The 21,106-nt window shown below is 41.2% G+C and overlaps 9 protein-coding genes across 9 annotated transcripts; 3 read left to right on the top strand and 6 right to left on the bottom strand.

Annotated features, from left to right (window-relative positions):
- Positions 1-1,718: 1,718 nt before the first annotated feature.
- PRP31 (Prp31p) lies at positions 1,719-3,422 on the bottom strand (the record flags this gene model as incomplete). The annotated part of the gene is made up of 1 exon (XM_018881686.1): positions 1,719-3,422. One exon carries the CDS (start codon positions 3,420-3,422, stop codon positions 1,719-1,721), a length of 1,704 nt encoding a protein of 567 aa, XP_018734258.1.
- A 172-nt stretch (positions 3,423-3,594) lies between these two features.
- Positions 3,595-5,166, bottom strand: HFD1 (Hfd1p; the record flags this gene model as incomplete). Its single annotated transcript, XM_018881685.1, has 1 exon — positions 3,595-5,166. The coding sequence occupies one exon, from the start codon at positions 5,164-5,166 to the stop codon at positions 3,595-3,597; it is 1,572 nt and encodes a 523-aa protein (XP_018734257.1).
- Positions 5,167-6,116: 950 nt separating this feature from the next.
- Positions 6,117-6,770, bottom strand: AWJ20_4601 (uncharacterized protein; the record flags this gene model as incomplete). The annotated part of the gene is made up of 1 exon (XM_018881684.1): positions 6,117-6,770. One exon carries the CDS (start codon positions 6,768-6,770, stop codon positions 6,117-6,119), a length of 654 nt encoding a protein of 217 aa, XP_018734256.1.
- Positions 6,771-7,748: 978 nt separating this feature from the next.
- On the bottom strand, positions 7,749-8,678 carry RHO1 (Rho family GTPase RHO1; the record flags this gene model as incomplete). The annotated part of the gene is made up of 1 exon (XM_018881683.1): positions 7,749-8,678. One exon carries the CDS (start codon positions 8,676-8,678, stop codon positions 7,749-7,751), a length of 930 nt encoding a protein of 309 aa, XP_018734255.1.
- A 1,465-nt stretch (positions 8,679-10,143) lies between these two features.
- Positions 10,144-11,577, top strand: LCB3 (sphinganine kinase LCB3; the record flags this gene model as incomplete). The annotated part of the gene is made up of 1 exon (XM_018881680.1): positions 10,144-11,577. One exon carries the CDS (start codon positions 10,144-10,146, stop codon positions 11,575-11,577), a length of 1,434 nt encoding a protein of 477 aa, XP_018734254.1.
- Positions 11,578-11,809: 232 nt separating this feature from the next.
- Positions 11,810-12,967, bottom strand: HAT2 (Hat2p; the record flags this gene model as incomplete). Its single annotated transcript, XM_018881679.1, has 1 exon — positions 11,810-12,967. One exon carries the CDS (start codon positions 12,965-12,967, stop codon positions 11,810-11,812), a length of 1,158 nt encoding a protein of 385 aa, XP_018734253.1.
- Positions 12,968-13,390: 423 nt separating this feature from the next.
- Positions 13,391-13,732, top strand: MIM1 (Mim1p; the record flags this gene model as incomplete). Its single annotated transcript, XM_018881678.1, has 1 exon — positions 13,391-13,732. The coding sequence occupies one exon, from the start codon at positions 13,391-13,393 to the stop codon at positions 13,730-13,732; it is 342 nt and encodes a 113-aa protein (XP_018734252.1).
- A 274-nt stretch (positions 13,733-14,006) lies between these two features.
- PLB2 (Plb2p) lies at positions 14,007-15,899 on the bottom strand (the record flags this gene model as incomplete). The annotated part of the gene is made up of 1 exon (XM_018881677.1): positions 14,007-15,899. The coding sequence occupies one exon, from the start codon at positions 15,897-15,899 to the stop codon at positions 14,007-14,009; it is 1,893 nt and encodes a 630-aa protein (XP_018734251.1).
- Positions 15,900-19,600: 3,701 nt separating this feature from the next.
- DDR48 (DNA damage-responsive protein 48) lies at positions 19,601-20,227 on the top strand (the record flags this gene model as incomplete). The annotated part of the gene is made up of 1 exon (XM_018881676.1): positions 19,601-20,227. The coding sequence occupies one exon, from the start codon at positions 19,601-19,603 to the stop codon at positions 20,225-20,227; it is 627 nt and encodes a 208-aa protein (XP_018734250.1).
- Positions 20,228-21,106: the final 879 nt, after the last annotated feature.

Here is a 21,106-nt window from a genome sequence, read left to right as displayed (position 1 = left end):
TATCCCTTTCCTTTCTGTTACCCTTAAGATCCCTTCCTTCTGTTACCTTCTACGTCCCTACTACAAATTTTAGGCTTCGCCTAAAATTTGTTTTAAGAGCGTTAACGCTAGTAGAGCGAAAATTTCTTCGAAATTTTCTACTTACAATATCTAGGCTTCGCCTAGATATTGTTATAAGAGCGTCATTTTGCTTCGCAAAATGTTAAGAATGTTTAAGAGCGTTGTTAATATCCTAACCCTAGTATCCCAACTCCAACTCCCAACTCCAACTCCCAACTCCAACTCCCAACTCCAACTCCCAACTCTTACTATACGAATTCCGCTGATTCCGTTACCCTTTAAGATCCCTTTCTTACTGTTACTCTTCTTTTAAAATTCCTTCTGTTACTATTGATATCCCTACTACAAATTTTAGGCTTCGCCAAAAATTTGTTTTAAGAGCGTTAACGCTACTTAGAGCGAAAATTTCTTCGAAATTTTCGACTTACAATATTCAGGCTTCGCCTAAATATTGTTATAAGAGCGTCATTTTGCTTCGCAAAATGTTAAGAATGTTAAAGAGCGTTAGATTTCCTAACCCTATTCTCCCAACTGCTATACACAACCTATTCTCTCCCTATATATCCTATATCCTATATCCTATCCTACATCCACTGTTACACTGCACTGCACTCCTATGTCATCTAAACCCAACTATTCCATGAACCCTATCCGAACAACTACACTCATGCAAACATCAAATCAACTTTGAAAATACTCTGAACACCTACCTGAAATGACTGTGAAAACCTACCACTGTACGTATGCATGTTCATCTGCGTGCGCTATATTGCTCTTCTATACCCCTGACTTCCTATTCAACTACCAAGAAACCACCAACTCCACTATGTCCCCAACTAAATACCACATGCTCCTCTAATCACCCCATCGACCAATATCTCTTACGCCGAACACCTACCATAATCGCTACCTGCTATTGCGATCCTGTCTTCGAGCGCTTCGCCTTGCCTCTAGGCATCTGCCTTTTTGACTGTATTTGTGTCTGAAGCCTAGTTGTTACGTGGATTGCCAACAGCGGGATGGAGTTAGGGCCTGCCTGGACAAATAGCCGGTTTTGAAAAAAGCTGTGATTTGTTTATGGTAACCTCCTCTCAAGTTAATGATGAAAAGTTTTTATGGTATTATTTACTATAATCTACTTATTCGGAAATTAACTGAGGAATTCAAAGAAGGCTATATGGATGCAGACAAATTTGATAGTACCTTAAAACAGTACTATTAGAATTTCTGTAGAATTCAAGATGCTTTAGTATTTTGATTTCTTAACCTTTAACTAACTTCAGTAAAGATCTCACGATCTTTACTCTTTTTAGTCCTTATTTTTTAAGGACTATAAAGATAGTTATCTGGTTGATCCTGCCAGTAGTCATATGCTTGTCTCAAAGATTAAGCCATGCATGTCTAAGTATAAGCAATCTATACAGCGGACAGTTTTATGCAACCTTAGAATCCAAGATATCTAAGGAAATAGATATGGGCCTTGGAATCAAATTTAGAACTCACTAGACTTGCACTGATTGCTTAAAAGGCATTATTGAGACCAAACAAGTAAGAACATACCAAATAACCGAAATGGAGAGTCTATATTTAAAGGAGTATAATTCACAGCGTAAAAAAAATTATTTAGCTAATGTTTCAAGTAATCGTAATCTCGTTAATTAATTAGGCTTAGGCTTTTTGGTTTCAACTGAAGGAAGATCGTTTGTTCGTTTTCGCTTGCTTGGAGGGGCCATAGGCAGAGTGCTGTCGCTTGGATTTGTGCCAGGTCCCAGATGTAAGCCAGAACTTGGTTTGATTTGTGTGAATGTCCCACTTTTGAACCACCGATCACTATCGCCTCCTACACTATTTGGCTTGACCAGCTTACCTGGGTCTACTAGCTCTATTCCTTGAACAGGTGTAAATGAAAGCGAGGAAGCCAATCCACTTTGCTGTGAAACCGATTTTAGTCTATGAAGAGATGACGACATTCCGCCCTGAGGCTTACCTTGAGTAACGTTGTTCAAGCGAGATTGCATACCCTTCGAAATCTTTGCTCGAGTCTTGCTGTCAACGGCAAGTGACCTCACTTGTCCACTTGAACCACTTGTACCAGCCATTCCTAGACCAATAGATTCATCATAAGCCCCGACTTCCTCTTCTTCTTTTCCGAAAGCCATCCTATTTTGTGCTTTTTGAAGCTCCGTTTGCTTAAACTGTTCTTTATATTTGCGGATCCTTCGCCCTCCACGTTTCTTCGAGGGTTTGTCTTCAGGAAGGCGAAGAGCCTTTGTACCTTTATTTTCTGGAGGTTCTACAAGCTTTTCTAGCCTTTCATTGATTTCCTCTCTCCACTTTTTCCCTTGAGATCCATCTATAGATGAATGAACTAAATCCACTCTAGCCGCAAGGACTAATCTGCCAGACACAATTCTCATAGCCTGTTTTCTAATCTCGGCAGGAGCCGATTGAATAAGATCACTATGATACAAGAAACCCTGTTGCCTTATGCCAATGTGGCCAAATCCCATTGCCACGCGACGCTTAGAACCCAAACTTGGAATATTCGCCGACGGTGTCTTTGCCAACCCACTCAACCCTCCTGCAAATCCCATGAGCTGGGCTGCAGTATGTGAAGAAATAATCTGAGTGAGATTAGGAGCAAATATTGATAAGCGTTCAGAAACAAAATTTGTAATTTTATTTTTCGCGTCATCAAGCTTGAGAAGTAAATCACAGGCTTGATTTACCTGGTCTAACTCATACTCCGAGAGTGGCTTTCCATGGTTCTCAAAAGCAGACATTGTAATAATCATTAGTGTTGCACCCGTGAGAAATTCTCCCAATTTACTTTTTAGTTCGTTGTCTAATTTGGCTAAATCGTTTCCAATGGCTTTCACAGTCTTGGCATAGTCGATAGCATTAGGTACCAAGGACCCCAACTCATCAAACCTTTTTGAGTAATTTTCTTTAATGAATTCGTGAACAACAGCTATTTCGTTGTCAATCTCTACCGAATATTCATTCGCTTCTACTAGCAATTGATATATAGGGTTGGCCTCTATTGTTGAAAATGACGAGTTTGATGACTCCTTATCGGGCATAGGAGACGCATCTATTCTAGCGAGAATTGGTTCCAATTTTGTCATTAAATTCGATAATTGTTTTACATCTTTACCTTTCAGGTCCATCCGGGCCGCTACTTCTTTGGCATTGGCGTACTCTTCGGGATTTGTATGTGTTGGTTCCTGTGAAAACGAGCCATTGGTTTCAACAGCATCCACCATATCTTCATCTTCGCCATTATTGTATGCCTCAATCTGGGATTCGAAATCATCATCGTCGCTTCCTAGATCAGCCAACAGCTCCTCCGCTAGAGACATTTTGTGTGGACATAGTCTTAGGACATGAGGATGTGAAGTTCAAATGTTCATGTTAAAATCACGTGACTGGATCTTTTTCGTTCGTATTCTCCGAGCTCCTTCCTATACGAGCAGGTGCCAGACTTTCGTTTAAAATCTCGTTATTAAGTCATGTAATTAAGTATATCATAGTTTAAAAAATAAAGAAGAGACCAGCAATAGCAGCAAGCAAGAAAAGTATCTTGCTAGTAAAAATACGGCGGATGAGCGATCGTCTAACGGGACCATCACGACTATACCAAGGGTTTTTGGAGTAGGAAAGCTTTGTGAGTTTCTTGACATTTCCCTTGGTATATGGAGGGTATCTTAACTTGAGAAGGAACTCGACATAGAATGGTTGCTTAAGTATAGTACGTTTATGGCTGAACTCGTCAAACCCATACTTGCCATGATAAGCACCAGAACCAGATTCACCAATACCACCGAAAGGAGCCTCAGTAACGCCTACATGAATAATGGTATCATTCCAAATAGCGCCACCTGAACGAGTACGAGCCAAGATACTATCGGCTTTCTTTTGATCAGCAGTGAAAACATAAAGAGCCAATGGATGGTCATGATTCTCTACAATAAAATCAACACCTTCAGAAGAAATATCATTTACGGCAATAATAGGCAACAAAGGACCAAAAAGCTCATCCTTCATCAAAGAGTCGGTAGGTTTAACCCCTGAAACAATCGTAGGTGGCAAGAAACGAGTCTTTTCATCAGGAACTCCATGTTGGAACTCAACATTTCCCTCAGTAGTATCGACAAGAGAGGACAGTCTGTTATACATACGGTCACTTACAATATGACAGTAGTCGGGAGTATCCTTATTGAGATTGGGATAAAGCTCAGCAATAGCATCCTTAAGGGCAGCAATAAATTTATGTTCAACTTTGGCATCGACAAGAATATAGTCAGGGGCAACACAGGTCTGGCCAGCATTAACAAATTTTCCCCATGCAATACGCTTAGCAACAGTCTTATAATCTTTGAGATCTCTATCAACAAGAACAGGTGACTTGCCACCTAATTCCAACAAGGTAGGAGTGAGATTTTTTGCGGCAGCAGAGGCTACGATTTTGCCGACAGTGGTACTTCCAGTTAACATGATTTTGTCGAAACGTAAATTGAGAAGAGAAGTAGACTCATCTATGGCACCATTAACAACCTGGAAGATACTTGGATCAATAGCATGCTGAAGGACCTTGGTCAAAGCACGAGATGAATTAGGGGCGATTTCAGTGGGCTTCCAAATCACAGTGTTACCAGCAGCAATGGCTGTGGCAATAGGATTGACGGCCAAGAAGTAAGGGTAGTTCCAGGGCGAAATGATTAACACAGTACCATATGGTTGTCTCTTTACAACTGGGTGAGATGACATTGACTTGAGTCCACCAGAAATAGGCTCATCTTTAGCCCATTGGGGTAAGTGGTTCATAATACTATCCAGCTCAGCAAAAACACCATGGAGCTCAAGAATCTCAGTCTCATCATGGGGACGATAGAAATCCTTATAAAGAGCATCTTTCAAAAATTCAACGTTGTCGAGAATTGCCCAGTAGATATTACGAATCTGCTCCAGTCTGTAGTCCAAAGGAATGGTTTTGTTGGACAAAAATGTGTCTGTGATAAGCTTGTGCTTCTCAAGAATTTGTTCTTGAGATGTGTTCATAGGAACATCCTCAAAAGAGGTAAAAACAGCTTTAGGTCTACCCATATTTAATACAACAGGACAAAACTTTGGAAAATTTGATGTTATGGTAGACAAGAAGTTGAGGATCGCAAGTTATTGAGTTGAACTAACTTTAATTTTCGGTTCTAATTCGGCCCGATAGGAAAATCACTGAAATGAACCTGATCAAGTTTAACAGTCGAATTGAAACTATTAACACAAAAATCTTAGACGAACCAATTGGAAATAGCAATTCACTTCAAAATAAATATTTTTCAGTGAGTGATTAGATTATTAAAAAACTCAAAACTAAGCTGAAATGGCAGCACTTATATAGTTGAATGAAGATCAGCGATCGGGGACTGTCATATGCGGAGAACTGATGAGGCTCTCGGGATCAGCCGTGTGAATATAGTAGTCAAGAGTCCAGATATTACTTTCTACAACAAACAATTGACATCCTTATTAGGCAGTATCCGTATTTTAGACCTCCAAGTGAGTGTCATTTATTATTTAATAATACAAAATCTGAAACTTCGTCTATGAATTCCCATTAAACATAGCTTACCGGTTCACTGCTGCATCTTTAGATTCAGTGGTACGGTCAAAAGTTCCTCCATTCTAACCTACTAGCGCTCTTTCAGATTATACCCCTTCCCATTACAACTGTTACTAGTTCAGGAACAGATCTCATATTACCAGGGAAATGCTGACACAGATGCATCCCAGACAGAATCATTTTGACACTGCAGCTTGACCGAGGTTATGTTTATCATACCGGTTCAAAATGCGGGGTATATTATATGCAGGAACTGCGGATAGCGGATATCAACAAGCCCGGGAATGGCTTCGAGCCAAACGGGTCTGATATCTCTTTCAAACAGCTTCTATAATCCACATGGAATGCTTATCTCCTATCTCCTCTAATGTGGACAGTAGTTTGGCTCCATAGTTAAATTGTTATTAATACAGGAATAGTTGTCGTTAATATACGGTCATAATACAAGCAAGGAATTTTCCCCAGTCAAAACTAGTTCGAATACTTCCGAATCTTTTACCTGGCGGGGATTGTATTTGACGACTCCGTCTTTGATTGTTCTAATGTACTTGAAGCCACACTTTTCAAAAGTTTTCCGGCTTCCTATATTACCAGCAAAACACTCCCCGTAATAATGCTTGATGCCGTATCTCTCGACGCCGATTTTTTGGATGACTGCCTTGAGACAAGCAGTCATAATTCCCTTGGATTGGTATTTTGGATTCAAATAGAATCCAAAGCTGGCGAAAACTTCACGAAGCTCAGGGTTAGGCACGTATTTCATTTCACCAACCATACTGGAGATGTGAATAACAATATTGCCAATAAGACTGTGAGGACGCTGTACATCTCTAATCCCCCAGCAGAATGGAAAAGTCCCGTCTTTTGTAGTAATCATTTTTTCTATTTGTTCTCTAGCATCGTCTAATGTATACGGGATAGTCCGTGGTGATCGCAAATACTGAGTGATTTCTGTGTTGTTAAAGTCATTACAGAAATCCTGAGTATCGTTAAGACTTAGTGGTGTCAAATAATAATCCCCAAACAAGTCAATTTTTAGGTCTATTTGGCTATCATCGCCAAGTTCCAACCCAACCTTTTGTGAATCCATTTTATCTACAGAATCTACGACGCCAGAAAAATAAGTTGTAGATGCAGCTCAGGGGGAATAAATATTCCAGTAGCATTGTGAAAGATCTTGCATATGCATGTATAATATCGATGACTGATTCGAGCTCATAGTCTTTAACTGGCTGTTTCTAAAGAGTCATTAATAAAATGAAACAACCAAAGTATCGCTGATTGAAAGAAATCAAGCATTGGTTGATGAACCATCAAATTACAATCTATGTACGCATATAAGACCTTTGTCACAATGTCAAACGATACGTTCTAAGTGCACACACATGTCGTGATCCTGCAACAGCCGTGGTAAATAACGGCACTTGAAACCATAAGCTGAGCAGGGTCTCAGCTTCTAGACTTGGTGATAACCCTTAAGATGATTTAATATGCTTGGTAAGAAATGCTATAAAATAAATAAACCCATCTTGGTCAGTGCTGATTATCGAAACTGGGATGCTCTCAATTTTCGTGGGATGGCTCTTGTGTCCCCTGAGCACTTTCTCGTTCTTGGTCCTTAACGACAAGCTGAGGACTCATTTGAGGTTGATTCAAATCACTATAGAAATTATTCCACAGTTTGGACACGCTCTCAAACTCCTTGCCAACTGCAACAACACCTTCTAGCGATTGGTTGAGGGTGGCCAGGTTTGTGAGGACAGATTCCATATTCTGGGAGTCAGTTAGCAGTGCTTTATCGTCATAAATATTGCAATATTTCTTTGACCTACCATAGATATCTCTCCCAAAAGAGCATCTCGTTGCTCCTCGAAATAAGTCGAGGACGACATTGTTCTTTGCAAAGACGAGTGTTTCGAAGGTACGAACGCGTCTTATCTAGCGACAACCACACCCTAGCCCATATCTTATCTTTTCAATCACTTAAATTGAAATAGGGTCTTATACAAACCGGTTCAATAAATTAATACTAAAGATGCTAAGATTCTATGCAATACTATAAATGCTATTAGAGAATGATACATTTTTTCTTTTTCTTTTCTATCGTTTTAGGGTTATCTTTGGAATTGGAGCTTACTGGTACCCTAGCAGATTTGGTGACTGGTTTAGGCGTATTGCTGGTATTTCTGTGGCTTCCGCTATCACTACCAATGCTGCTACTGGGAATACTTGATTCCACTAGTTTTCGTGGTAGGTAAACCTTTTCTTTGACAACCACACCTATGGAGGTGTTGAAAATATCCTTGACGCCTGTCATTGTTTTTGATGAACATTCCATATACTTATATGCTCCGTAACGTTTAGCTACGGCTTTGCCTTCATCAGGTGTGATGGGCCTTAACCCTCTAGATTGTAAATGCTGAATGGTAGTGAGGTCCTGTCGTAGATCGGTTTTCAATCCAACAAGAATGAACGGCACCCCTTGACAGTAATGACTGACTTCTGGGATCCACTTATCATACACATTATCCAGTGAAGCAGGAGAGTCGACAGAAAAACATATGAGCACAATATCTACTTCTGGATAACTCAAAGCTCTAAGCCTGTCATATTCTTCTTGACCGGCAGTATCCCACAACGCTAATTCAACGTTTTTTCCACCCGGTGTCTTGATTTTGGTAAAATAGTTTTCAAACACCGTTGGAACGTATGTTAGAGGGAATTCTCCCATAGCATATGTTTGTAACATGCAGGTTTTTCCACAGCCTCCATCACCAACACAGACAATTTTCACATGGTAGTCCGGTGTAGATGCAGAAGATACGTCTACTTCAGGGCTCGATGTCGAAGCCCTGCTAGATGAGATATTTCCAGACGAGTCTTGTACAAAAATTGGATCACTGTATGAAAGTGACGAAGGTTTTCCTGATAACGAAAAGCGTTTTTGTGGAGAGCTAGGTGTAGAAGGCCTTGGCCCCCTTGGCTTAGGAAATGACATTGTGCTGTTTAGTTTTTATTACCGGTTCAACAATACAGCAACCTGAGACGTTTGAAACAGATAAGACTAGTACTAATAATCGTACTATCTCTACGATGCCAGCCACTGCGTAATTGGACTCAATGCTTTCAACAGCTCCTTCTAGAAACACTCGACAAAAAAGTTCTTTTCAGTTTGCCCAAATCGAAAAAATCAATTCAAAATGACGGCAATAGAAACACCTAGAAAAGAGATAAACTCTAATACACGGCACAATCAGATTCAAGATGATAAAGATACCAATGTAATATGATGATGAGGTATAAATAGTCGAATGACTTTATTTGCTAATATTTTGAAAGCCGCTTCACTTAGCTATGACGAGATCGGATTTAAGAAAATTTGGATAAAGATATTATTAGTTCGACACTGATTACTAGGATTGTCGCCAATGTTTAGATACTGCTTCAATCTAGCATGCTACTCTGAGATGCAGAATCACGTGAAGGGTATTTAAAATGCACGATTACTGAGGCGTATGCTGAAGCGCTAGTTACTGTGATCCAAATAATTGGTGAACAAACCTTCAAATCTGATCAAATAGCTTTCGATGATGTTATTGGAATTCTCGCCTGTGGTGATAATATTTTAACGCTATTGAGTGAAAAGAAAAATACAAGAACTATGCTCTTCGTTAAGATGGCTCAATTGAGAATTGGCTCCTGCGTTAACAGTAATCATTCCTACCGCAGGTAGATCATGTTTCAGGGCAGTGACGACCTACTCAATGCAGCTGAAGAGACCATTCCGTGACGTACGTACCAGGAACACTGACCATAGCAGATACAGTTACCGACATCCAGCTGTAGAGAATATACTTTATAGGTATTATACTCCTTTGGAGATCAATGAAGTTATCAAGATGAATAAACTACAATAGGTCTGCATACAACTAATTATGTCCGAACGAGTTATATGGTCTATCGATAATACCCACGAAAATCAGTTAATTATTTCAGCAAACACTTTACAACGACGTTTTCTTATATTTGAGAGGAAAAAAAATTAGATCTGATTGTTCGTTCTCAATCTCTAGATAGATAGCCGAGCGACATGCCTAGGTTCCTATTCTGTTAATTGGTCTCTACGCGAACTGTGCGGCGCTAAAAACAGCATGCTGCAAACAAAAAGTTTCATTTAGTACACGGGTTTAATATAAACAGACTAATATCATAGAAACCGTTGAATCGTGGAGATTGGTCGTTAATGCGATAATATTTAATTCTCGATCAAAATCCCGGAATCATTGCATTAGATCATATTAAATGGTACCGAACCTTGGTAATTCTTGAATAGATACATTTGTATATATTTTTGTTTGGCAACAACAGTATTATATGAAGTCGGAGTCAAAAACAAACCACATTTTTTTTTCCTAATTTGATGTCAAACTATAAGTTCTGTCACCATATATACATAATTCACGATGTCTTCGGAACAGACTAAAGTAGATGTCAAATCTGATTTGTCAAGGTCAAATTCATTTATAGCCCTATTGAAGGCTGCTGAGAAGGAACCATGTGCCGAAAAAGACGCTGGTAATAAATCAGAAGACCACTACGCAACACGACTTCCTTTATGGAGATTCAAACTACGGAATGCCATGTTACCAATAATCCGATGGGAAACACCTCATTTGGCACGTCTTCAAAGTACACTCCGTCATCCACTCATTGATATATATTTCGCACTGTCTGCGAACCTAGGAACACATACCTTTTACGTTATTATGCTGCCAGTCAGTTACTGGTACGGAGGGACCTCCACTGCTCGTGATTTGACATTTATTCTTGCCATGGGCGTGTATTTGACAGGATTCTTGAAGGATCTGTTATGTCTTCCTAGACCACTATCTCCACCTTTGCATAGAATTACCATGTCGGGAAGTGCAGCTCTCGAATATGGATTTCCCAGTACTCATACAGCAAATGCTGTAGGCGTGTTTTTGCTTCTATCTACCAAACTTCAGGGACCAGTTTATCAACTGCTTAATGCTATTTTTGTATTTAGCATTGTAGCAGGTCGCATATATTGTGGTATGCACGGTTTTGCTGATGTCGTTATAGGAGCATTGATTGGAGCTGGTCTCTGGGCTTTGACGCTGTTTTCTGGATTCATGACTGCATTACGTACTTCATCTTCCTACTACCCATTGTTAATTGTTCCCTTGACTCTCTTCCTCGTGAGAGTCCACCCAGAGCCTGTTGATGACTGCCCGTGTTTTGATGACGGTGTAGCTTTTCTGGGTGTTCTTATGGGAGAGATAGTTGGTCAATGGATTCTTACCAGAGTCATTCCAGGTAGCAATGGATGTATCTATTATGACCCTCAGATGTCGGGTATTGTTGGTACTGCATTAAGATTCGTTATTGGTGTCGGTCTTGTTGTCACATGGCGTCACAATATGAAACGTATTCTACACGAAGTTCTACCTCCTGCATTCCGATTTATTGAAAAGATTGGCCTTGCAATGCCCAGAAAGTATTTTATTTCTGCTTCAGAGTACTCTGACATTCCTTCATCTATTCCTGATACAACGCTCTTTGAGACACATGAAATCACTTCGATTTTTTCGCGCGCCGGTCGCGCCCGATCCGATTCAGTGGGACCTCAATCTACTGCTGACTTATACGAGTCCATGGCCCAACAGAATCTTCAACATCGGCCACAGGGAGTGTCTTCTGCTCTTCCCTCAAACAGTGTTCGAGAAAACTCACAACAGCCTGATCTTTTATCTACTGTTGTGGTTCCGCGTGTTAGATACGATGTTGAAGTTGTAACGAAACTCGTTGTTTATTGTGGCATTGCTGTTATATCCGTGTGCGTATGTGGTTTAATATTCCCCATCCTGGGAATCTGAGTTGATTCCCACAGAGTATGCAATTGACATGATCACTTGTCATAGAGGTCTGATTATAGTATATGAACAAAGTATTTAGATGCTTTTCAAATTTGTTTTCTAGTCAATTCAAATGTGCCATGAAATGTATTTTACGTCAATTTTTGTGTCTCAATTTTTAAATAATAGAATCCTCAGCTATTGCATCCTCGTTAAATAATCTTCGCGCGTGCACAATTTACGAGTAGTATAATCAAGGTTCTAAATCTACAATAGTGCTGGAGGGGCGCCAAATATGTAACTGATTATCGTCTGCAACACTTGCCATCATCCATGGAACATCTGGATTCCAAGAAATATCAAACACGCTATCAGTATGACCCCCGTGGACAAATAATAGCTCTGGGGGACCCTCTGCAGCTTCTTCTGGGGTCTGCTCTTCACCCATCATCGCTATATCCCATATGATTACCCTCTTATCAGGAGATGCACTAGCAATAACTGAGGGGAAATGCGGACTCCACTGGAGAGAGGTTATTCCATCGGTATGACCGCTCATATTATGCAATGGGCTTGGAATTTTACGCGTATCCCAAAGTGTGATGTCTTTTGATGAAGATCCAGTGGCAATAAGGTACTCATTAGCCAAGTTAAAAGCCAGAGTGTTGATCGCCTCTGAAGTATATGATGGCGTTGTGCTTGTGATAGCACTTTGAGGTGACCGTATATCCGTGATTCGGAACACAGAATCGTCTGATACACTTCCAAACAAATTGCTATGAAATGGGTGCCATTCCACTTCGTTAACAATCTGTGTATGGAATTTAAAAACTTCCTTAGGCGAAAGTGAAGAATTTGCAGATGTGACCTGGTTAACATCCCAAAGTGCAACAGTGGAATCTCCGGATCCCGTCAACAATAGGCCCCTATCAAATGTATTCCAGCATAGTCCGTAACCTTCTTCCTTATGATGGTTCAAGCTAATATCGGGTCTGAAGTCTCTACCAGGACTTAATGAATGCTTGCTCCTATCAAATACATATGTTGCTCCAGTCGAGCTGAGGGTAGCTATTATATTGGGATTTTGCGGCATAAATCGTGCTCTGTTGATTTCACCATTATGATTGATCCTCTGAGTAATATTCACTTGAGTGTTGAAAGCGTCGGTGTAACTCGCAACTTCTCCTAAATCAGAATCAAACTTATACAGATCTGGTGTTTTTTTCTTGTCCGCCTCAAAATCTGGAAGAGTAGTGTCAGCGATACGGAGGAATTCATCTCCTTGACCTGCCGTACGGGTTCCTAATAAAAGTCGTTGCTTCTTCACGGCAGGAGTTTTACGGTTGGATAACTCCACATCGGGAAACCATTCAACGGTTAATGACGGCCATGGGAGTGCACTGGATAGCATAAAGTCATATAAATACATCGAATTCTTCTTCCATACTCTGTACTCTAAAAAATGTTAGACAGAAATGATCCTCTCACCCCTCACACTTTCACTAATAAAATTGTAGATTCATACCATTTCGTGTTTCTTCATCAATAGTTGATGGCTCTTCGCCATCCATTAGCGTCGTAGGCTCATTAGCTGATGTTTGAGTCATGGATATAACTGGTTGGAATACTGTCTATAGTCGTTCGTTCTCATATCTACAAAATGATCGCGTCAATGTCGCGTTTATGCACGTCGCAATTAACATCTCGCAGCATGAACCACTAGATGCATAAACGTCGCTTAAAAGCATACATGTTTGACCCATCATATCTCACCATCCATATGCATATCTTCCTGAGTCGAACTGAACGACATTCGACAAATAGCTAGTTCAAAATGGAAGACTTGGGTGAAGCAGTAAATCAGCCCCAAGACGTAAAACTAGAAATCGTTTCCGAGGAAGTGATTACTAGAGAGCGGATAATTGTGGGAGATGATAATACCACAGCTACTACAGAAAGTGAATCAGACACCGAGACTGGCTCAACACCAGATCTTTCAACAACGGTAGTTTTAAGAAACAAAGCAAACTCCATCTGGTCTATATTAGAAACTTCTGCAATTAATCTGTTTTTACCATTCATCAATGGCTTGATGCTAGGATTTGGAGAGATCTTTGCCCATGAGCTAGGATTCAGATGGGGTTGGTCTGGAGCTAGGGTAAGTTCTACCCTATAGACGCCATCGAACTATACTAACCGAAATATAGGTTTATTTGGCGGATAAACGATATGGTCGTCCCAATGGATCTGAAAAATCAGAAACTCAAAGAAGATTGCTCTTTTGATTTATTTTGTATAGCATGACTATTTATTTGTAGAGTGAAATAACAGCATATTGCCTGAATCTCGAGTCAAGCCTTAAAAAAACGAGGTTATTGCGGTGGGCTCAGATCTAACCGCTGGAGGCTCATGCTTTTTGAATTGATACATACGAAAACTATGGGTTAAACTTAATTTATGCAATATTTTCGGAAGCATTTTTCACAATATGAAGGAGGCTCAATACCGTTCCTATACATCCCTCTGGAGACTATGGCACATCCGACACACTTTGGCCAATTCTTTGCAAAGGGATTGCTCATGAGGTAATATCCATTTTCAACCATTGCAAATGACTCCTGGCGAGAATAAGTCAATTTAGTTGTCGAAGTATTGGAATTAAATGTATACTGCCGATTAGGGACATACACAATCAATGGTGGTAGAGTCTCAGACTGAGGATCCCAAGTGGGATAGCTATCCAAACTACAGCCAAAAAACTTGGGTTCATTATTGGGATTAAGCTCCACCAGTACCTCTTCTGGCGGGATTTCAGGATATGGAACTCTCATATAATCATCTTGAGAGTGATACCTACCAACAGGACGGCGAAGTGCTGTTCCATTTGGATAGTTATGAACGTCCGAACTGGCATCAATCGCGAAAATGATATCGAGCTTTCTTTCTGGCCTTAACAACGGGTCCAATGGCAAGTTCTGGCCATCCTGACCCCCGTCTCCCAGAAGGAGCAGCTTTGAATTTTTGAACGGGTTATTGAAACTCTCGCTGTATTTGTTAAGAGTCTCCCTATTAAATGCAGCACGGTCGCTAGACTTTTCTGTCAATTCTATTTGTTGATTTTTCTGGTCTTTCATTTCACCGTTGATATTTACATTTGCAGATGTGTGAGTTAGATGGGACAATGGCTTTGGAGGGCTATAAAAGGGATTCTTATACAAAGCGTATTCTCTGTTATACAATGGCCCAGGAATGCCATCAAGTAATTTTCTGAACTTGCTCAAGACCTTTTGAGACAATCCATTTGTATGTCGAATAGCGAGTAATAATAGGTCATTGAAGAGCGATGAAGAAGTCGCCATTATAAAACTGGCGTTATCATATCCACGAACGCATTTATCGTTGACAGGTTCCCAGTCTATCATATCAGTACCCAAATATTGAATGTCTGAAAAGGCGCCGACTTTACGATCCCAACTTCCAAATTCATATGGAGTAAACTCAATGATAGTGGAATGACTACTATGAATAGCTAATCGGGGATCATGCACAAGTGCAATTGCAATTGGAAACGGCGCTTCATGCTTGATAAATGTACCGGTTGTCGTAATATCGCTCCAAGTAATACCAGGATCGCCTCTTATGTCCAACAGTTTTCTAGATAGCGCTCTGGCCCAGTAATCAGTGAGAGAAATAGCAAATCCTGCTTGTCGCTTTTTTGATACCTCCTCCATAATGCGCTCATGATACTCAACGAATTGCTGGGCCTCAGCTGTTCTTCTGACTGTTTCAGTTTTGTAATGATATGCCATTCCTTGAGGCCGTTTCCTGCTTGGATAAAGGTCATCCACTGAGGAGAAATTGAAGTCAGACAGGATCAGTTGTCTCATATCTAGGTGATCACCAATGGCAAGGTTCATTTGAAAATCCCAAAGAGATGAACATGCTGCGAGGTGGAAGACAGAGACCATGTTATTCAGTAGAAACGATCCGATAAGCCAGCTACCTCCGGAAAGGCCTGACACATATGAAACAGCCTGGAGTATTCCTTCCAGCCCTCTTGCTTTCGTTGGAGCGATCTCATCCTGTGCTGCTTTATGAGGTTCCTTGTCATTGTTCGGAACATATGCCATGCTTATGTCTTCACCTTCGTCGTCTTCATCGTCTTCTCTGTCTAGGTCAAGATTAGTGGAGAGCAATCCCTGTAAGCAACTGGTATCGTGCTGGCGGCCGTCAATAGCTGCTAGAGCACCAGCACCAGTTAAAAGTGAGCGATAGCCTCCTCCAGAGAAAGCGATGCCTATAACCGGAATGCTGCCATCTTTTGTTAATCTGGTATAGTCCATGCCAGGTATATTTATCGTTTCAAAGAATATCCTCAATGCTTCTTGTACCTTTGGTTTCCTCGATTCTATATACAGACGCTCTCGGACATCTTGTCCCGACTAAACGTTAGAATCTCGAACAGTGACGACCTGTGCTCGTTGGTCTTACCTCTGCTGACCTGACCAGGGGTCGGTCTGGACACGCTACATATGCTGGCGCATAATCATTTGTTGGAGATCTTGCCAGAGCTATCGGAACAAGAAACACCAGAATGGCTAGAAAGATATAGTAACATGTATCATGCCTTGATAAAAGGACCATGCTGACCTCAATGGTGAAGATATATCATATTTTAATCTGGCCATAGGACCAAATAACATCGCACTACGTAATAATTATATAGATATACTGTTTGTAACATTATAGCTAAACTATGGTATCACATTTAGGATACTGAGAAAAGTTCATGCTGACGCATGAAGATAGGTTAACAGGCTGTGAAAATAGAGGATGCGAACAGGCACATGATTCTCTAATTCCCCGACACACTATTCTCTCCCCTGCTAGTGGAAAATATCATACATCCTCCTAAGAGCAGGGGGGAAGGTCTGGAGGCGTATTTGGTTATAGGTGTGTACGCCCCGATTAAATGTTAATTGACGTACTTACTCTCTGGGCAGCTTACTGACGGCAGCAAGGCGTATAATGCCAGCAATCCACGCCAGTTAATCTGGCGTCCAGCAAACATGGGCAGACGTCTGCGGTTGCAAGAATTGAGAGGGGGCTCAGCCGAACCTGAGACGGCATGATACTCAGAGATGTACGGAAGCATTACAATGCAGTGGGGACAAGTGGCAATTCAGGAGCCAAGCCTTGTTGCGGGTGAAAATGCAAAGCCAGATCTACAGGTAACTTAAGCAACTAAAACATTCCATACTTGGAGGCGTGTGGAGCTGCAGGGGTCGACGTTACACAATAGACCACTCACCTGTCATGGCGGCATCGACTATGAAAGGTACCAAATATTGAAGGGGTCAAGCTAGTTAGCACTACTATTATGCCACTTACCATTATATTTAAAATCGGTTAATAATATTTGAGAATTAATTAACAGTGATCAATTGTCTTGATACCTACGGCATCCATTGCATACCCTACCGCTACCCAACAAATAATTCTATTGGGGAGTTGTTGAATACTACGGGTATATAATATTAAATATGACCGATCGTGTAATTGCAGATATGGTACTTCGCCGAGAAAGCCCCCGTGAGATCGGCTATTATAATGATCAAGTGAAGCCAGTACTATATTATCAACGCTACTAGAACGTTACGTTTTGACATGCGGAGCACTGCAGCAGGATGCAACGCCAGAAAGTGTATTATTATATGGCCAGATCAGGAGATAAACCCGTCAAAAACAGTCTCTATAACCTGTCTACTTGTATCCGAGTAAACGGCGATTTAATCTGCGAACTAAAGGTTATTCGATGCAAACAAGGGGGAATTATTTAGCCCACAGTGATTCCAAGCTTATAATTCTGAGGTCACGATTTAGCTGTTTGAGCTTCCTAGAAACTCATGTGTGAGGTAATCTGTTGAAATTATTACATGCATGTGACAATGTGTAGGTCTTAGAATGGCTACCACTGCTGCGGAGCCTATTAACCTATAGCTCGAGCAAAACTCTTACAGGCGTCGCAACATTCCACAAGGCAGAGTAGACCCGAGTTAACGACGCAAACGACTAAACTTGGAGGTTGAAGTGGCTACTGGCCGCAGATGCACATGTCGGCTTTGACCTGACTATCAAAAACCATGAATCCTCTGCTCCGAACTCCGAAATGTCTTCCATCCGCAATATCTGGATCGCTCAATTCCGTCAACCTGCACCGACATGTGCTAATTATCAGCTATTGAATGCAATTCCAATAATAGCGAAATAAACAATTCAGTACGGTAGCAAATGTCATATTTCATCTAGAACACAATTGCTAGTTTTACGTCATGAGGAGATCATATTGTGATTATTGCGATCTATGATTTTTGGCTGTGGTGCTGATCTAGGCTGATCCTCCGCAAATTTCGACAATGGTAGCCAATAATTACTGTTACCCCCTTGTTCATAGTTTCTTTTTTCCTGAAATTGATGCCACCAACTAATCTTTGCGACCTTGACAATGGCGCATCAGAACTAGTCTCATTACGATCATTTATTATATGCGCAAGAGAGCAACTGGAACAAGACTTGTACTCATTTCGTAGTTGAGACCCCCCGACACAGTGTTCGCTTGGACTCTGGCAATAACTGGGTGGTTCTCGCGTATCGAGCCAGGTGCGTGTTGAGCCTTCTGATCCACGTGCATCCCGGTCAGATTTCATGCATAATAAGCTCACAGCAAGGATCGGTTAATATAGAGGAGGTCTGTGATGAAAAGGTGATTCGTGATCCACTGAGCCTAACATGCACACCGCACCACATTGTAAAAGAAAGTATTGTCAATTGAGAATGTCAGGTTCGGCAACGTGGGGCGAGATCGGGAACATGCGTTAATGAGATAATGCTTCTACGATTCGGACGACCGACGAACTATATCCACCACTACAATAGCGGATTTTAACTAATAAGATGATATCCGGGATCCGCTGGTTTAACTGAAGTGCTAGGGGTAATTGACTGTGGGCCAGATGATACGACTTACAATACCGTACCTTTGCTCCTTTCGGCAGCAACAAAATAAGACATCACTTTTTTTGGTTTTTCAGTTTATGTATAGACTTTTTATTTTATTTTTCCAGTACCAGTATTTGTTTTTTTCAGTTTTAATTCGTAACAAAAAAGGTAAAGTGGGAAAGAATAGTTTCGAAACTTAGCTACGGGTCCCGACTCGTGATTGTTTAGACACCAAAAGCCGGGGCGTGTTACGGATGTAACTACCACTGCCGCCTGCCGCTGTGGTTACAGCAGTAGCATCTCCTGCTGCTGACTGTACCGTGTTTATACCTTTCCGTTAATTACAGCCAGTACAGTTAAACCAATTGATTTGTGAGTTCGCTAAAAAATTTAGAGAATAAATGCAATTGAGAGAAACCGGGCAGTCGCGATTGCGATAACATGCAATTGAGCGTTCAATCGCCTTGTGAAACCTTTTACGGTAGCTACATACATCCAATGTTGCTGAAAATAATTTGTCGGGCTGGCAGTGCCATTGAGCCACGAAAACACGTCTGCCGATTTCAGAATGTAATTACATCACCCGCATTTTGATCTCGAATCCGGGGCGTGTGTGATTCTCGAGGTTTTTTGGGGTATTTTGGTTGAGAGTCTGGAGGGTGCCGGAAAAAGAAATCATAGCTCCTCAATCCGGCTATGTCATTATGCGTGATATTAGTTGATCTTCGTCCTTTTAGATTATACAGCGTCTCATATGGTCTTTCAATGTAGTTAGGAAGATTAAGAACTTTAATAGCATAACCAGGGGGAGGGGGAACTCGACGCCTTAGTTTGCATCATTGTCCATGCTGGTCCATGCCCACCTTGATACGTAGACAATTGCGGCATCGGCGGGTCTTAAGGGGTTAGATCGTGGTCCCAAGACTATATAAGGACCCAATGTCCCCCTCGAAAATTAGGTTTCTTCTTTTTTCCTCTTCATCATATTCTTTTGGATTGATTATATATCACACACAAATCATTACACAAAAACTACACAGCAACAATGGGTTTAGGAAGTGAAATCGCTAACGCCTTTGGCAAGAACAAGAACAACAATAACGACGATTCTTATGGATCTGGTAACAACAATGATTCTTACGGATCTGGTAACAACAATGACTCCTATGGATCTGGTAACAACAATGATTCCTATGGATCTGGCAACAGCAACAGTGATTCTTATGGATCTGGTAACAGCAACAGTGATTCTTATGGATCTGGTAACAACAACGATTCTTACGGATCTGGTAACAACGATTCTTCCTTTGGTGGTAACCAAGGTGGCCGTGGTGGTAACGACTCTTACGGCTCTGGTAACAATGACTCCTCCTTCGGTGGTAACCAAGGTGGTAACGATTCTTACGGTTCTGGCCGTGGAGGCAATGACTCTTCTTTCGGAGGTAGCAACAACGACTCCTACGGCTCCGGTAACAACGACTCTTCCTTCGGTGGTAACCAAGGTGGTAACGACTCTTACGGATCTGGCCGTGGCGGTAACGACTCTTCTTTCGGAGGAAACAACAACGACTCTTACGGCTCTGGCAACAACGATTCTTCGTTCGGTGATAACAACCGTGGTGGCCGTGGTGGTGACTCTTACGGTAGCAACAACAACGACAACAACTACTAAACAGTCGCTTGTCACCAGTCAGAATTCTATATACTTGTTAACAATGTATTGAATTGATTTTTATTTATATTTTAATCGTGCTTCTCAGGGGTAATCAATGCATATGTCAGCCTCACGTAGTTTGCCTAGGGCACTTTCTGGGCTCTATTCAAGACAGTGAACTTGGATAATTATGAGAGATGCCAAAATTGTGTTAACTCGGATCCTTCCGCCGAGCCAGCCTGAATGCTCAGAATTTAAAGTAGACAGTTATTATCCAGGCACTGGGAGTTAATGGGACCAATTCAAGACACGCCCTGCTGGACAAGGCGAGTTATCCAGTTTGCATTGAAAGGCAGCACAGAAGAAGAGTAGAGCAGTCTGAAGGAGAGATGCTTTCCGCTTGCGGAACGCTAACAGACTGGCTGAAATCTTGACGGTTCGACACTTGAGATCATACTTCTTTGAAACTCGGGTCATCTGCAGATGCCCCTGCCCTGCTGCCAACATGAAATTTATAACTGCTTATATGCACACCAAGGCGATGTGCAAAGATCAGGGAGACATAACTGGCTTACTTTGGATTCGCAAACGAAAAATTGCTGGGATATCCCAATTTAGGGTTCTTTGCAATCGTGACATTTAATAAAGTATATTTGTTGGACTACCTGTTTAATGTGTATAAGGAGAGCTATTTCTGTATTTACATACCGATCTCGAGCCCTTTTTTCTGCCAGACTTAATTAATCAACTGAACTATTTTGGGTCATCGTTGCTTACATACATTAAATCGAACAACGCTTATGAAAGTTTCTGGCCTTTAATATTTTGCATCGTAAGTTGGCTGGTTACTCCATTCAGTCCTCTTTTTATTCATGGGTCATATATACTAACACATTC

The sequence above is a fragment of the Sugiyamaella lignohabitans genome, chromosome C (assembly GCF_001640025.1).
Source record: "Sugiyamaella lignohabitans strain CBS 10342 chromosome C, complete sequence".
Taxonomy (NCBI): domain Eukaryota; kingdom Fungi; phylum Ascomycota; class Dipodascomycetes; order Dipodascales; family Trichomonascaceae; genus Sugiyamaella; species Sugiyamaella lignohabitans.
Note: the sequence above shows the minus strand (reverse complement) of the source record. Positions and strands in the feature narration are given on the sequence as shown.